Source organism: Ascidiella aspersa, chromosome 4 (assembly GCF_963924565.1).
Source record: "Ascidiella aspersa chromosome 4, kaAscAspe10.2, whole genome shotgun sequence".
In the NCBI taxonomy this organism is placed as follows: Eukaryota; Metazoa; Chordata; class Ascidiacea; order Phlebobranchia; family Ascidiidae; genus Ascidiella; species Ascidiella aspersa.
In genome coordinates, this window is record NC_139450.1 from 8594144 (window position 1) to 8611161 (window position 17018).

Below are 17018 nucleotides of genomic sequence, written 5' to 3' on the forward strand. Positions count from 1 at the left end.
CGAAATAACTGTTAAGGGGCCTTTTTTACCGTTTGCTGTTGTAAATGATGTTAAAATCCTTCTTCTGCGAGTAACCAGGTCTTGTTTTGTGAACATAGAGTTTATACAGACGTAGACAGTTTGTAAGCGATGCAACCAAAACCGCATATACCCGAGCCCGTTGCATGCCTATATTGTTTGGTAAAACTACGCCTACGCTATCCTGTGAAGTCGCTACGTTTCGTATGCGGTGGCCTACCGTTAGATTTCAAAGAGGTTTTCTTGATTGCACAAAAAGTGAGCAAAAGTAAGAACTTTCTCCAACTAGGAAGCTGCTATTTTACCTTAAAGCCATAATTATTCTATTAGAATTGGCACATTAAAAAATACTTGTCAAAATCAGTGTGGAAAAAATGCATAAAAGGTTGTGTTCGTGGTTGACATGGTTGTGTCTGTATAGATTGGTTTAGATAAAGAGTTGAAAACATAATTTTAAGTGCTTATAAACATTTATCACAAAGTTTGTAGCACAAAGTGCAAGCATTTTCGAGTTTAACTTGCTTTATTCCGGGCAATTGGCCTTTTGTTAGCTATTTTGTCCGCCAAAAAACAGTTGTAGTTTAAAGAAACAACCAAATCGGTACGTTTTAGTTTGTTGACGACAGTGCGCGGTTCTGATTCATCCCCCGCTAAGCACAACAAATGGTGTGACGCGTTTTTATACGTATTACCGGTCGCCGTAGTGTGCGCCTAGAAAGCCGGTGCGCCTGCAAACCAAAAGAGCCGGCGTGTATGTGTGCGCGTGTGTGTGTGTGTGGCGCGCTGCGGAAGCTATGCACATTACGGCGGCGTCATGGCATGTCTTCAACAAGGAAGTTTGAGTGTTTATTTGACCGGCTGGGCGTACTAGAAGCCTTTGTAAACCGAAAGAAGTCGAGGGTCATAAGTTATGTTGTTTTACATTAGCGCTATTGCGTAGCCGTTAAAATGTGATTAGAATGCTTGGCCTCGTTTACTACGCACTGTCTACTTAGCATAGGCATCGTGTTGTTTTTATGTTTTTCTACCGTACAGCGCTATGGCTATTATAATACTTGGTTACAGAAGCCAGCGCCTGAACAGACGCGAGTAAGTTGTTATTGAACGTCTTTGAATGGTGTTTTTGGATGAACGATGGTTGTTTTGTAAAGTTCTGATCCTACAACAATTCGGAATCTTCTTTAAGTTTGGCTACGCTAAACGTGTGGTGCCAAGCGCTTCTAAGGTCAGACAATTCACACACAACGCAATTTTGTCTTCGCTCTTAACCCGAAAGCGTCAAAGTTAAACCAATCACATTGTCCGTTAAACGGACACTGTGCGTAATGTGAACTAAACTAACCATTACAATTAAGATCAAAAACGACACTTTTTTAGTGTATTCTTCATATTTCTTGCTGATGGGCCATAAAAGGAAGACCGCAACATGATATTCACAAAAAGTGTACTACTGAGCCCAAATGATTCATGGGATTTAGAATGGAGCTCCTAAACTGAGGTCTGTGATCCCCCGGGAGGGGGGAATTTATAACTCTTGTGTATACAATTTTTTTTTAAATACTTTAATTAAAAAAAATGATATGCCGCCTTTTTCTTAAATGTGGACTCAATTTTAGTTTTTTATATCTGTGCATATATTTGACGCAAAACAGCAGGTTTCTTTATTCTACTTGTTATATGACCTTTTAAAAACATTCATTGTGAGGCAAATATTGTGGGGTTCGCGTTTAAAAAGTCTATAGCTTAAGCTGACCAATTATTTACAGTTTAAATCTACAAATAAACTGTAATTATAGACCTGATAATAGAAAAAATGAAGTTTTGGCTAGTTTATTGGTTAAATATAGTGTAACCATGAATAGTATGGGTGTGCACATTGAATTGCAGGCAACCAAAGAGAAACACAAGCTAGTACAAACATACTCTATTTCCTGTTCATATATGTTAAAGGATGTTTAAAGGATAGATATAGATGTCCAGATAGCAATTAAGTTTCATTTAATGTATCCCCAACACAGACAATTCATAAGCGATATTATTAAAATAATTTATTGCAAGAAAGACATAAATATGTAACTATAAATAAAATAATAATACTTTACCCACCCATACCTAAATGCTAACTCTCACCCTAACCCAAATATTGTTGGTAATATTAATCCCTAGACGAAAATGTGGAAGGATTCTAGACCAGGGCAATGATTTTAACCAATTATTTTTTTAAATATGGTTTAGAATAATATTTGGATTTATTTTGGTTTACCATGTTGGCCTTAAGTTCAAAGTTTTTTTAATTAGTAACATATATATATTGTAGTTAACTGGTTTATCTGTCCACAGTGATTTTGGTTAGAAAATTTCTGAATTGTGAACATTGCATTGGGTACTGTGAGAATTAAATAAAACAAAATGTCAGCCTACGAACAGTCAATTGCTGATCAACTTCAGGGAGAGGGTTGCACAAATGAGGAAGTTGAAAAAATAGTAGCAGGCTTTAAGGCTGTTGGTAAGTATGATAATAGAATTAAACCGATATAACTGTTTAATGATCCTATCGCCTAATATTTTGTTTCTACCAATGTTGGTATCAGTAAACTTCAGACTGATATTTTACTACGAAATATTATTCCTGAAAAACCAATAAATTTTTTACTTTCTTAGCAAAAAACATTTGTTTAGCATTATGCCAAGTTAATTATGCAAAATAAAAGTTTAAGAAATATAGGTCAATAAACTAAAATGTTATTTGGATTTTATTGACAATTAATTCAAATTTTGACCTAAAAAAATGGTATCGGGCACCGGGCGGCAAAACAACATAGCATAACCAAGTGTTTTATTTCTTGATACTTTGTAGAACAAACTTTTTAATCTAGAGCTCTTTTAAACAATTAATCGCAAAATATGAACAAAAAACAAACTGTATTTTTTAGTACTACAATTTTTTTAATTTAATGTCAACAAAGTTTTATTTTGTTAAATAAAGAAAGCAGTGACCGATAAAAAAATCGAGACTAAGAATGCTACTGTCAGTCATAATTAACAGTAATACCAATTAATTAATATGTGTTTCCTCTATTTCAGATCTCAACGAAAACGGTTACATTGAAAAAGCAGAAGTTTCTGAACTCCTCAAAGTTTGTGATAAACCGCTTCCCCAGTACCAAGTCCGTGACCTGATAAAAGAACTAGACACCGACAAGGACGGTCAGCTAAGTCCGGTCGAATTTTCAAAAGTAAGATATTTTAATCCAATCATGTTTGATTCATGTTTTTTTTTTGAGTGGTTGCCAACTATTTTTAGTAGAGTTGGCAAGCCTGTCAATTGACCGGTCAAATACGGGTCAATTGACCGCACTTTATTTAAGCGGTAAAATACTCATATTGGAAGCAAATGTTGCAAATTTTATCAGGCTTGTTTTATGAGTTAAATTTTCACTAAACTTGATCGTAAGTTTTTAAAAAAAAATCAAATATAAAATGATAGGTTTTTTTTACCTGAACGCAAACATATGTGCTGTGGTAATAACCACCCGAAAAGTGTGAAATAGAATTAATAAAACTTGACTTACCTGAACCCAAACGCTAACCCGAACCCTAATAATGTGCGTTAATTTAATAATTATTTGAACGCTGGGGAAAAAGCCCTAGCTCGCGTGGGCATACAATAATTTCTTGATCAGGGTATATAGGATTGTTATGACACTTTGATGAATTGGGGCCTAAAGCGTTTAGTTGGGGCCTAAAGCGACTTAGGGTGCTGGTTAGCGTTTGACTAAAAATCCAGTAGTGATATAAAAACACAATGCTGCATACTTATACTTACTTGACCCCATATTTTGAAGTTGTAATGAGGAGTAAATCAACATTTATTTGCTGAAACATTTTACTAAAAATTACTACAGTACTGCTACAGTATTGCTTGCAAGATTGGCATGATTTTGCAAAGATTCTTATTGATGGTAAAAAAATAATTGTTTTCTGTTTTACAAACCATTGTACTTGAACTAAAACATTTATATATTTGATTTAAAATTAATCAGGTTTATTTTTAACTAAAATTGCATTTCAATAGTGTGTATAGTATTTGACCAATATTTGACGAGTATTTGACAGGTCAATTGACTGGATTTTTTTTTGACTGGTCAAATGCCCAACCCTAATTTTAGCTTACCACACCCTACAGAAAATATAAACAGTTTGCGGCACCCTTACTAGTAAAAAAAATTTGTAATATATGCCAAATGGAAGCGCTCTTATGAGTTTGAAACTGCATGTGAGGGTTCCGCACAGCTCTGGTAGGGAGCCACTACATTAAGTTCAAGTCAAGTTATTTAAAGTCAATTTAATCCAAGTCATTGCCTTAGCAAGTCAATTAAACATCACGTCATTGAGACTAAAATAAATGGTCAACTATTAAACTTCCCAACCATTTTTTAGCATATTTTCAACAATTTTTCAGCATACCATATCGGAAAAAGAGGAACAACTAAAATTACAATTTTTACTGAAAATTTGAGGTGAATCATACTAATTTCAATGCCCAAATGACTTACTTCACTTAAGTCAAGTCATTACAACACTGCTGCTATATTCACAATGTATGAGTGTTATTAACGATGTACAGTGCCACTTGAATCGTTTTTTCAAGTTAATTACATTTTTCCTCATTGAATTTAAATAGCCTACGCAGTATTGTTAGTATATTCAAATGTTTACAGTAAACTATGCGTGTGTAAGCAAGAAAGAACAAATTGATATTAATTTCTGCCCAGTCCATGTGTAAGGTATGCCTATGTACTGTTAACCTAGTAAGAAATGTGAAAAACTCTGACTGCTTGACCAACCCTTGATCTGTTAGTTTTAAGTAATAGTTCAGTGTTGCAATGCTTTCATGTACATCACTTAACTTGTATTTATATCGCTATTTCCTTAAATAATTTTTCCCTAACAACAATTTTGTATGTATCATCCATTACTCCTGGATTATGGAAAGACTGCAAATTATAAAGTTTATATTTTTTGGCAGCTCTACAAAAAAGTGACTTCCCAAGAAATCGCAAAGACTTTTAAGAAGGCCGTTACCGCAAAGACTGGAATAAAGAAAGCTGGTGTTTCTGAATCGTCAGCCGAGGGAACGCAGCACTCCTACTCAGATGAAGAATGCCTTGCTTTTACCAACTGGATTCAAAAGGCAAGGACATGATTTATATTTAATCCTGTAAAATCACTAATTTAAAGAGTTGGTCATTGTTTTCGGGGGTTAAGGGCCGAATTTGATGCATTTTAGAGACATGTTGGGTGAATAAAATAAAATTTATTATGTTAGGTTGAAACTGATTTGCATAACATATATAAAAACAATCCAGAAGTTTATTAATGTTTTTTGCTTGGAATGATAATTAGGAATGTCGGATAGAATCGGGTTGTAGCTGTTACCACATTTTAATAATTTAAGTGATAGTATCCGCACTCGCCGTTATTCTGGTAAAATCATTACCAATCTGAAACCAAATTTATCTAGGTATTGCAGCCAAGTCTTATGATCAAACCAAGCATTTTTCCCTAAGGCCACGAAACCATAAGACAATTGAAACAGGCTCTTTATTCTAACTCTCATGTAAATTTTCGCCGAATCACCTGAAATGCAATCCCTTTAAATCTGGGGCTTTAACCAACATTCCGACACAAGTAACATTTAGTTCCATTCTTAATTTTATTTAATTCCGACGTTAATGCTATTCTGATTTGGTTTATTGCTCGAGTTCGTGGCATTTTATAAAACAATTCGTGATCTAACTGAGGCATATTGCTGTTAAGATTGACTAGAAGATTTCCTGTTATATGGGCTAGCATCACCAGAAGCAGGATACAAAGCTATTTATGCCTATGATGAGGCCTATGATATTTATGCCTATATTTTAATGTCAACACTTTTCGTTGTAAGAAACAGAGCGAAGATATCGTCTAGTATGAGTTGGACGGCTGTCATTCTCAACTGCCGTGCTCGAAATTTCGTGTATCGGATACAAACATGAAGTATCGGATATCCCCTGTGAAAAAATATGATAGTGAGCTTAAAATGAAAAATTCCTAATCGGTTTTCAATTTTGTTTTCAGAAACTGCGAGATGACGCCGATTGTGCAGAGCTTGTTACAAACCTGGACACAGAAGATTTATTCAAGGCAGTCGGTGATGGAATTATTCTTTGGTAAGTTCAGCAACGTGCTCTAATTTCAATTGTTTTCATGTTTTTTTATTCAAACAAGATTTACGTCTCCAACTGTAAACCTTAACGTTTCTATTGCGTTTAACTTATTGCGCGTTTTTCTACATTTTATCCCAAAAATAGGGTGTTTACCGCCAAAAAAATACAAATAAATTTGGTTTAAATTGGCACAACTTTTAAATTAAAACGATACCTGACGCATTAATCCAATAAAAAAAACTTCAATGTTGCCAGACATTTATAGTCTAATTTAGCTGGCATTGTTTGGGATCAATATATATTTGCCTAAAATTGATAAAATAATAGTAAAAATAGGCAGAAGTTCGCGTGTTAAAATTTCTGGTTTTACCATAAAATACAAGTTTGCAAAATTTGTAGTTTTTGAGGGGGCATGGGCCTTGGCGTTGTTATAATCCTAACTTCGTTTTCCACTTTTCCTAGCAAACTGATCAACCAATCGGTACCAGACACGATCGACGAGAGAGCCATCAACAAGAAAAAGGGCAAACCCTTGAGCATCTACAAAAAGCGGGTGGGTTCGTTAGCGCAGTGGTCTCCAACCTGTGGGCCGCGATCCCAATTGGGGTCGCCTAAAATGTTTCTGGGGTCGCCACCACTCACCATATTTTTGCTGTTTTAGTACGATTCATCAATGACGTCACACTAATAAACGTGACTCATACATAACTTAAAATTGATGTTTTAGCTCTTAAGACTTAAAATTGATGTTTTAGCTCTTAAGACCTGCTATAGGTTGCTAAGATTTCAGCAAATAAACAATTACTTTTGGATTTTGATGCAATTATCTTACCCGACCCTGTCCAATTTTGTGAGTTAACTACTCTTTCCGTTTTTAACCACGTGGCTTTGTTTATCGAAATTTAGAGCCATGAGCATAATTATTAAAAACGAACATCATACATCGCTTGGAAGTAAAGCATGACATGCGGTTATGCTAATGCAAAGTGGAGCCGCGTTTGCAGAAACTAGTGGACATTATGTAGGCGCAACCATCACACGGAATGCAATTTACTGTTGAAACAGATTAACATTTTTGTTAAATTTTTGGGAAAATGTGTATAATTACGCATACTCGCTCGTGTTACTTAGTTTCAGCATTATTTAAAACATTTTAATACTTTAAAACAAAGTGGGGCCGCAATGTAAATTCTGATTTTATTTTTATTAACTTTGGGTCGCTTGTTAAGACCATTGCGTTAGTGTATAAAAAACTTTGGAAAAAATCGCGTTTCTTTCCAAAAGGCCAACGCCCTCTTTTACACACTTGCGTCCTTAAAAATGCGGAAAATTCCTAAAAATGCACTTCGGATTTTAGATTTTCGGAAATAAGTTTGGAATTTTCCTGCTTGTTAGGAATTACAACTGCACAGCTTATTGTAGACGTTTTAAAACGGGGTTTCAGGGCATTATCCTTATATACGACCTTTTGGCATTTATGCGGAACACCGAATTTTTTGTGTTTACAAAAATAATTAAAACAGTAAAACGTTTAAAAATAGTAATATATATAACCGAGTGTTGCTCATCCAACAGTTTTATTATTATTAATCGACGGTTCGACGTTCTATACAAGACGACTTCATTAGGATAATGACATATCATGCAAGACAGAGTTTGCAAATAATATTCAACCAATAAAACGATTTAGAGGGCACTAACTTTGCCAAAATGATATCATTGTTCTCACTGAATATAAAAAATGAATTGCGTTTCTGAAAACTGTGAGATAGATTACTAAATTGAAAAAAAATTGAAAAAAATGAAATACCGTACTGGTTTATATCAAGATCGTTAGTGGAACAAGACTTTTTTTTAACATATTTGCGTGTTTTGAAATCCAGCTGGAATACGTTAGTACTTTTCGTCGTTAACAACATTTTTAAACCAGGGGTTCTCAGTTTTTTTGCTCGCGACACAATCCAAAAAATTCAAAGCTCTTTCTATAAAACTTTTGTGTACCCTGTGCCGCTACACTCAGTTTGAGCATTTATTTAAAATTGTAAACTCTCATATCTTGTTAACACACTTCGCCCCCACGTGGTTTATTTTTTTAAACATCGTGTTCCGCATATAGTCAATTAAAACTTATTTTCGAATTAAATTCAAACATGTATTGTTTTTAAGTCATTTAAAAAAACTCTTTGCAACGAAATTAATTTATTTCCTAAAAATGCGTTGCAACCTTGCGTCAAACTCTCATCCAATTTCTTCGTATTTTTCTTAAGGAAAATCTCAACCTGGCTCTTAACTCGGCTTCTGGAATCGGATGCAACATTGTCAACATCGGAGCAGTGGATATCGTGGAGGGGAAGGCCCATCTCATCCTGGGACTCCTCTGGCAGGTCATCCGAATCGGACTCTTCGCAAATATCGATCTTATGAGGACCCCGGGTAAGTGGGGGTCGATTTTGGGGTCAGGGGTTCATTGTGGGGTTCTGGATTGTAATTGACCAAAGTGTTACTAAAGTTAGCTACTCTGCAAAACCAATAGTGGTTCAAGACTGCTTCTTTTTGCTAATCAATTCTAGAGATCACCAAACTTTTTTCGTTAAGGGCTGGATAACTGCAAGGCCTGACAATCGCGGGCCGGATCAAAAAGGGGTTGTGGAATTAACCTAATATAAAGCGTGATTTCTTGTAAAGAAAACTAAAAATATTTTAATTTTGACATGCTGGTAGTAATATGAATAAGTGAGGGTACCTTTAAATTATTGAATAAAATAGATCATTATTGTTGAAATTACGACGACGGTTTGTTTCTTGTTGCCTCCAGATCTTGCTGCTCTACTGGAAGAAGGTGAAGAGCTGAGCGATTTGATGAACCTCTCGCCAGAAGAGTTGCTCCTCAGGTAATTTACGCACCCTTTTCAATGGGATTGTTGCTTGGCAAAGTTCTTACACCAAGTCTTAAAAACCACAAGTTTCAGGCTTTGTTTGGGGAATTTAGGCCTTATTTCGATGAATTCAGGACTTATTCAGACCGGTTTAGATCTTATTTAGACAATTTTAGATCTCATTCTACCGTGGTAATTACTGCCTATTTGGCTTTTTTCTTCGTTGGTCTTAATACTATAGTAATATAGATTATTCTTGGGTGATCTATGAAGGGATTTGTAATGTAACTTTAAATGAATCTCAAAGCCAAAAAGGTCAACATCATGTTGATAAAGACCTTTCGATGCGTACTTGTATCATCATCAGTTAAATAGATTATTCTGCTTTAGATATTGTTGCTTTGTGGACCGTATTGTGTGTTCCCTTACTAACATTACATAACGCACTTGTCTCTCGTAGGTGGGTCAACTACCACTTGAGCAATTCTGAAGGTTACCAGGCGAAAGGAGGTAAAAAGATCACAAACTTCAGCGGCGATATCAAGGACTCGATCGCCTACTGCTACCTGCTTCAAGAAATCCAGCCAGTTGACGAAGAGGAAAATTCCTACGCTCTTAGCCCGCCAATCGACGGAAATGGTGACGCGAACGTAAGTTAACGATTAAACAAGTAATTGCCGATTTTTGTATTTTATCCTGGTACCTGATATCACAAGTAATAAGGTATCTAGTCAGCCCTGAAATCGAAATAAACACATATTTGAGAGATTCGCGCAATGACACTAACTTTATATCGGCTTTGTCATCATCCCTCGATTTTTTTTTCATATACCGACATTTCTTATAAATTTCTTGAAAGTTTGTACACCGAAAAATAAAAAATATATGTCCACTATTTTTTAATACGTTTTCCGTTTGTCTGCGACGCACTTGTCAGCCTTCCACGGCTCAAGGCCAAAGAAGTGCTGATCTAGTTGAAAAGACAAAACCGGACGTGGAAAGATCATTCACGCCAAGCGCGAAATTTTTTCGCACTTAGTAGTAAAAATACTTAAAAAGTATTTCAACACACGAGATGGACTCGTGTCTATAGTTTGTCAAAGAGGCGGCGGGCCGGATAAATTACATTGGCGGATCCGACCCGCGGGCCGTAGGTTGCCGCCCCTGGTCTAGATACTTACCAATTACCATAATGCGTTAACAATGCTCTTTGTTTTATCAGAACATCCAAAGAATAAAACCTTTCTTTAAACAACTTAATGTGATATTTAGGCCTTAACACAAACTATACACAATAACCATTATGACCTCGATACTGCGTATTATTTTATCAGAACATTCTAACAATGCCGTCCACTCCTGTACCATTCTTATACTTATTGTTAAGGCGTTTGTTTTATTCATTTTTAAAGAGATCCACGGCCATGGATCGGGCAGAAGCAATGCTGCAATCTGCAGAACGTTTGGAATGCCGGGAGTTCGTCACACCAAAGGACATCGTTAAGGGGCATCCGAAGTTGAACCTGGCCTTCGTTGCTAATCTCTTCAACACCCACCCCGCCCTTAAAAAAAGCGAGGTGGAAATTGAAATCGTGGGTAAGCCGGTCAGAGTTCGCCAGTTTAGTTTATTTGCATATTTAGTTCTGTTTAACCCTCCTTTTGAAAACTAGAGAAATCATTTCGTCAAACCTTGATTTTCTTATTGGCACGTGCGAATGTGCTAGTTTTTAACCATGTCCCTAAAGAACACTTTGTACGTATGAATTTTTAATGTTCATTAAGTAACTATCGTCAAATTCATGTAAAAATGCTGAAAAGGTCATTTTTGGTAGGGTGAAGGTACGGTTTGTTAAGTACAGTTCGGCAAATAGGAGCCAAAAAGAGGTTTTTAGCGTCTGGCTATTTGTCTCTGAGTTTAATGATTATTATGAATGTACTGTTGCTGCCAGGCATTGTATCAATCGTAAAATTCTTCTTCCGGCAAAGAATAACTTTTTTTGTTAAATTTACCGACGTTTCAATAACCTTAACAGGAAATCTTTATTAGAGCCTTAATTGACACAACCCTTATCAACATTAGTGGCTTATTGCAAAGAATGCAAGGATCTGTAATGCAGCTTGATAATGAATTTGAAAGCCTAAAAGTTGTCAAGACTCGACCTTTTGGGCTTTCAAATTCATTATCAAGCTATATCACTTGTTTGTTTTCAAATAGGCTTCCTGCTTATTATTTGTTAATGTTTTGGTTTTATTAACCCACCTTTTTTAACATTCATGCGCAGATGAAAATCGTGAAATCAAGACCTTCAGAAACTGGATGAACAGCTTGGGGCTTACCCCACGAGTCAACAGATTGCCAAAGTAATTTAAAAAGCAAATATTTTAACAGTTTAAATCTTAAACAGTTCAAAACATAACATTTCTCTTTGTCTGCTTTATCGCATTTGTTGAAGTTATGTGCATATTAAGGGTTTTGTCTTGCATTACGTTTTCCATTAGAACATCAAACGTCAAAAAAATCCCAATTTTAAAGATGTAACACTTTTCATTCGCGACCCCTTAAATTCGTTACGCGACCACCAGTTTGGGAGCCCCCATATGTACAAGATATTTAGACCCTTGTCTTTCTTAAATAAAAACCATTCGATGGTCGATTTTGTTTAACCCATTTCGAAGGCGTTAGTTGTACGATCATTCAAACTGCTTTAAAGCCTGACAATTAAAGGAAAAATCATTGCGATCTCGGGGCGTTGTTTCTTTTAACCTCAAGGTAAACTTTCTTGTTGCTTTCAGGGACATACAGGACGGGCTCGTCTTGCTCAAGCTTTACGGATACATCGACGATAAAGCCGTCGACTGGAAAAAGGTCAACAAATCGCCGTTTAAACCCAAGGGTAAATAACCACTGTACTTAGTGTTTCAGTGCGAGGCCCTCTTCGATTTTTTTAGGAAACAACTATTGTTTTTAGGTTCCGACAACATATTTCGCGAACTATTGCTGTCGTGCAAAAGCCAAAAGAAACCTTTAGAAAAAAGTAGGGATATCAAAGCCCATGTAGAAAGACGTGTAATTTTGAACGTTTTGAATATCTCATTATTCATTTTAAACATCTTAACAAAATGTTACTTACTTTTTGTATTTCCTTCAATTCCTACTATTATACGTGTAACTAAAACCCAACATTCGCCGCCAAAGTTCATTTAAGTTGTTTGCTGTTTTACACATTAAAAACGATAGTAGGAAGCTATGCGCTGTGTGTGACGACAAATGACTTTGGGTGTGTGTTTCTGCGCTGTTAGTTTAAAAGGCAAGAAAGAAAATATTTTCTGTTTAACAGCTTAACTGTAAAAAAATGCATGGAGTTAACTTTTGCTAAGGAGAGTAACTTTAAAACCGTGATTCAGTAGCTACGTAGATGAATAGAGGAAACGTCTTACCGAAATCAGTGAATTATATTGCCAGGCTAGAAACACAACCAGCCTGTGGTGAGGTTCGAACCCGTGACCTCTTCTCATACCGCGACCGTACTATTACCGACTTAGCTGCACAGGCTCAGATTGGGCATGTCGAGAAACAACCATAACATCATTCCCTGCTGCATCTTGTTTGTACATATAACCTTATGTAAAGGGGGTCAACAGCCCGTATTGGTCAACCTGATTAGTCTGAATGATTTCGGTAAGCCTTACCGAAGACACCGGGTGTACTATACTATGCGTGTTGCTATCGTTGGCCAGTACGACTTTAGAAGGGCTTGATTACAGAATACACAATACACATTGTGTATATCGAACATTTCGGTTTCTACGTAGATTAAAGAATTATGATCTACAGAATTTCACATTGTGTATAATGAACGTTTCAGTTGCTACTTAGATTAACAGAATAAACTTTGTGTATATGACCATTTCAGTTGCTACGTAAATTAAATAATTATGTTTGTTACGGAGATCCTTGCTTTTGTGTAACGCAGACGCCTTGATGAAAAAGACGGAAAACTGCAATTACGCAGTCGAAGTCGCGAAGCAGATGGGCTATAAAATTGTGAACATCTCCGGTAAAGACTTGTACGACTGCAACGAGAATTTAACATTGGCCATCGTCTGGCAACTTATGCGGGGGTAAGTAGAGAAAAGATGTAAATCACTGTTTGAAAAAAAATCATGCATGACGACACAAAATTATGTCAAAACGTGACGTCACAAGTTACGGCGGAACTAACTTTCCTTATTTATATTGAAAAAGCACGACCGGTCGAAATAAAACGGACTACGAGGTACTAAAACATAATTTAGATTCGCACAAAGCACAAAGCTTGATTGTGAAATAATTAAATGTAATTCTAAAAAAAATCTAGTTAAAATTTGATTTTTTTAGGAAATTGGTATTCCTAATTCTGATTTAATTTGAGAAACTCAACACGGTGTAATTATAAATCTAATCTAATTTAGAAAAACTAAAATGCTCTAATTTTAATTCTAACCTACTTTAAAAAAAGCTAAAATACATCTAGTTGTTCAAGTCTGCCCAAACCTAACTTGCAACACCTAAATATGTGGTTATCCCTGTATGCCTTATGTTTCAGTTACACATTCAAGATCCTGGAATCAATTAACCAGTCTGATGATGGAAAAGCAGTGGACGACGCCATTATCGTCAAGTGGGTCAACGACACCCTGGAAAAAGCTGGAAAATCATCAAAAATCAACTCATTCAAGGCAAGTACACGTGACAGTGGAATCACCAGGCTTGTGTCCCTCCTTATGGCCTTAAGCCAGGAGTTTTTAAACTTTTTTAACACAAACCCTTAAACACTTTTTTTCGTTCGCTTGGAGCATTATTGAAAACAAATATTTATTAACCTTGCTACGTTATGTTCCTTTAGGACAAGTCAATTAGCAACTCGCGTTGCGTTATCGACCTGATTGACAGCATCAAACCTGGATCTATCAATTACGACTCGTACAAGGATTGCGACAGCGAAGAGGCAAAGTTCAGCAACGCTAAGTAAGTGTTTGACCTTTGTTTGTCTACTAGTATATATGCAATTATAATGCCCTGAAGATTGTCCGAATAAGCAAATGGTCAAAACGTTGGTACTTTTAATAATTTTTGCCGAAAGCAATTTAAACTATGCCCGAGAACAACAGTATATTAAATAAAATAATGTTACTAACAAAAATCAAAATGATGTTACTAACAAAAATATATTTTTGATTGTTAATAAATATTTTTTCAAAAATCAAATACATTTGTCTACAAACATTACTTTTTCCAATAAAAATAACTTTTTTCAGCAAATATCACCTCTCTTATCAAAAATAATATATTTTTCAACTAATATTATATATCGTCCGCTTCTTCCTCCAGGTACGCCATCTCGATGGCACGAAAGATCGGATCTCGGATCTACGCACTTCCGGAGGACCTGGTGGAAGTTAAGGCGAAGATGGTCCTCACCGTCTTCGCCTGCCTCATGGCAACCGGACTGAAGAACGTCAATGAGGGCGGAGAGGACAACTGAGAAAAGATTCTCGCATCCGGATCATTCGGAGGACTGGAGAGATTTGTCTGTTCTACGGCAATATTTTACCAGTGTGCGTGTTTGTTTTTTTCGTTTGGACTTTTATCCCTTTTTCCTGTGTTTTTTTACGCACGGATCGAAATTCGGGGTTTTATTTGCAATTTTAACCAAAACGTTTCGACTTTTGACCGCATTTCCAGCCCTGCTTTTATTCGTGTTCTTTGTAAACGGGTCTTTTTGTCACCAGTTATTTTCACCACCTTTCAGATCGGTAGCGGCTTCCTTTCGCACTGTAGGCGCGCCAATCGGCGTGCGCGTAGCATTTCCTCCCAAGCAATTAAGAGTTTTTTTCGCCTTCGGTAAATTCCACCTATAAACACTGACTAGCTATCTTTCGTTGCGAAATACGAAATCTTCTTTGGCGACTCGTGCACTTAGTTTAACTTAGCAGCGCTTGTTGTTTTTTTTTTTGCAAAAAGGCCCTCTTTTACATATTGCGGCAGCGTTAAAATGTAGTATTTTTAACCAAGTCTTTTCGTTTTTACGGTAATTTGAAAGCGTTTTATGCTCCACAGACAGAAACGTTTTAATTATAAGCGGAAATATCACCGACTTGCACTTACAAAGTCCCCCCTCTTAACTTCGCCCCATCTGTACAAAGATCATGTGCGTCACATAACTTGTATATCCCCGCCAGGGCATGTCGGCTGGGGTCGAACTTAGACCTATTTTATGACCCCAACCCCTCTTCTAACCCCCTGTGTGGTATTGTTTTTTACGCAAGCTTCCAAAGCCAGTAATTAGCATTGTGGCTATTATACATTTTAGTATTTCTCCCACCAACTTTGTGTATTACTTTATTTCGCATATTCTCTCATTGTGTTGGTAAAACCTATTTTGCCCCATTCCCCTACTATTAGCCTGAGATTATGATTAGACGCTCTTTCCATTCCATTTTTTTCTTTGAAGCGAGATTTGCGATTGATACAAATTCCAGCCCACCAAAAGAACTCCATTCCAAATCACAAAAGCTTGCATTTTTCGTCCCACAAAAAAAAACGATTTCTCGTGCAATAAATATTCGCATTTCCGTGAAACTTTCCCCGCGCATTGTGTAGCGCATTTCGTTTCGGTTTCGCCCCGTTATTTTCTCGTTTAGGTCGCAGAAAGAAAGCTTGCGCCTCGATTTTTGTCCCCACGTAATTGTACCACTGAAAAGTATTGGTAAAATATAACCGCCCAGAAATTTCCCGGTTTGTGTGAGTGTGTGTTTTTTGTGTCATCGTGCGATAGAAATATCCTGAAGAGGTGATTAGGAAAATGTGAACTCGGTCACTACTAGAGGTGTCCGAAACCTTGTATTCCTTTTGGTAAAATGCTCGACTGTATATTATTATTATTTCTTTACAAGGATAAAAAAAAACATATAGGAGAATGTCGGACTTGGTATTCACTTATTTTTCGCGCAAAACCCCGCTAAAATTTGGTTTATTGGTGATATTTAAAGGAAAAAATATGATGTCTTATGGCTAGACAAAAGATTTTAAAAGGATTGTTAGTTAAAGATTAAAGTAGGTTTAGTCAAAATGTATACGCAAGCTCAAGAGACAGGTTTATTGCACTTCCCGCAAGAAAAAACAACAATAAATTAATTAAAGAATATGGCGCCAAAAACAGCACGTAAAACGTCAATGACATTTTGTAAGTATTTTTGTTTGGAAAAGCAACCGAATTTGACTTGACTTTTTAAATTTTTGTTCAGTCAAATGGGTTTATGCCATTTCATGAAAACACTTCAACGGATAAACGAACTGCACATTTGATTGAAGAATAGAATTGGTGGCACTAGCTGAATAAATAAAACACAAAATATTTTGTTTAGTGCAGTGTTTCTCAACCTTTTGTCGCGGCGACCCAAAAGCTAAGAGCGTTCGAATGACAACAAAGCTTTGGCAACTTAATTCTTTTCATTGAACTTTTTATTAAAAAAAATAAAAACAAAAGTTGAGACACTCTCATTTTTCTAATTTTGGAGCAATCTTGTTAAGAACCAATAGCAACAAATTTAACCATGTAAAACTTCTACAGTCGGCGACCCAAACAATTAAACGGCGACACATTTATGGCTAGGGATTTATAGGTTGAGAAACACTGGTTTAGTGATATATCGAGATACAAGTAAAAAAACCTCGTGCCATGGATAAATATATGCTTAAAAAACAACATTTTTCCAGAAATGAAATCACAGTTCACTAAAACGATGATATGTCATATAACCCTAATAGATATTTATGGTTGAAGTTGCGTATAAAGTGAGATAATTATATAGTACACAACCAGCAATAGTGCTATATCTGAAAGTGGAAACTTAAGTAAGTTTATAGGTACCA

General features: G+C 36.1%; 1 protein-coding gene across 1 annotated transcript; it reads left to right on the forward strand.

Annotated features, from left to right (window-relative positions):
• Positions 1–2363: 2363 nt before the first annotated feature.
• On the forward strand, positions 2364–15544 carry LOC146146995 (plastin-3-like). The gene is made up of 15 exons (XM_083387781.1): positions 2364–2524; positions 3103–3254; positions 5048–5212; positions 6139–6230; positions 6690–6780; positions 8495–8660; positions 9043–9118; positions 9564–9753; positions 10516–10699; positions 11386–11464; positions 11897–11997; positions 13078–13225; positions 13690–13822; positions 13990–14111; positions 14475–15544. Exons 1-15 carry the CDS (start codon positions 2428–2430, stop codon positions 14626–14628), a joined length of 1950 nt encoding a protein of 649 aa, XP_083243907.1. The 5' UTR covers positions 2364–2427; the 3' UTR covers positions 14629–15544.
• The last annotated feature ends 1474 nt before the right edge of the window (positions 15545–17018 follow it).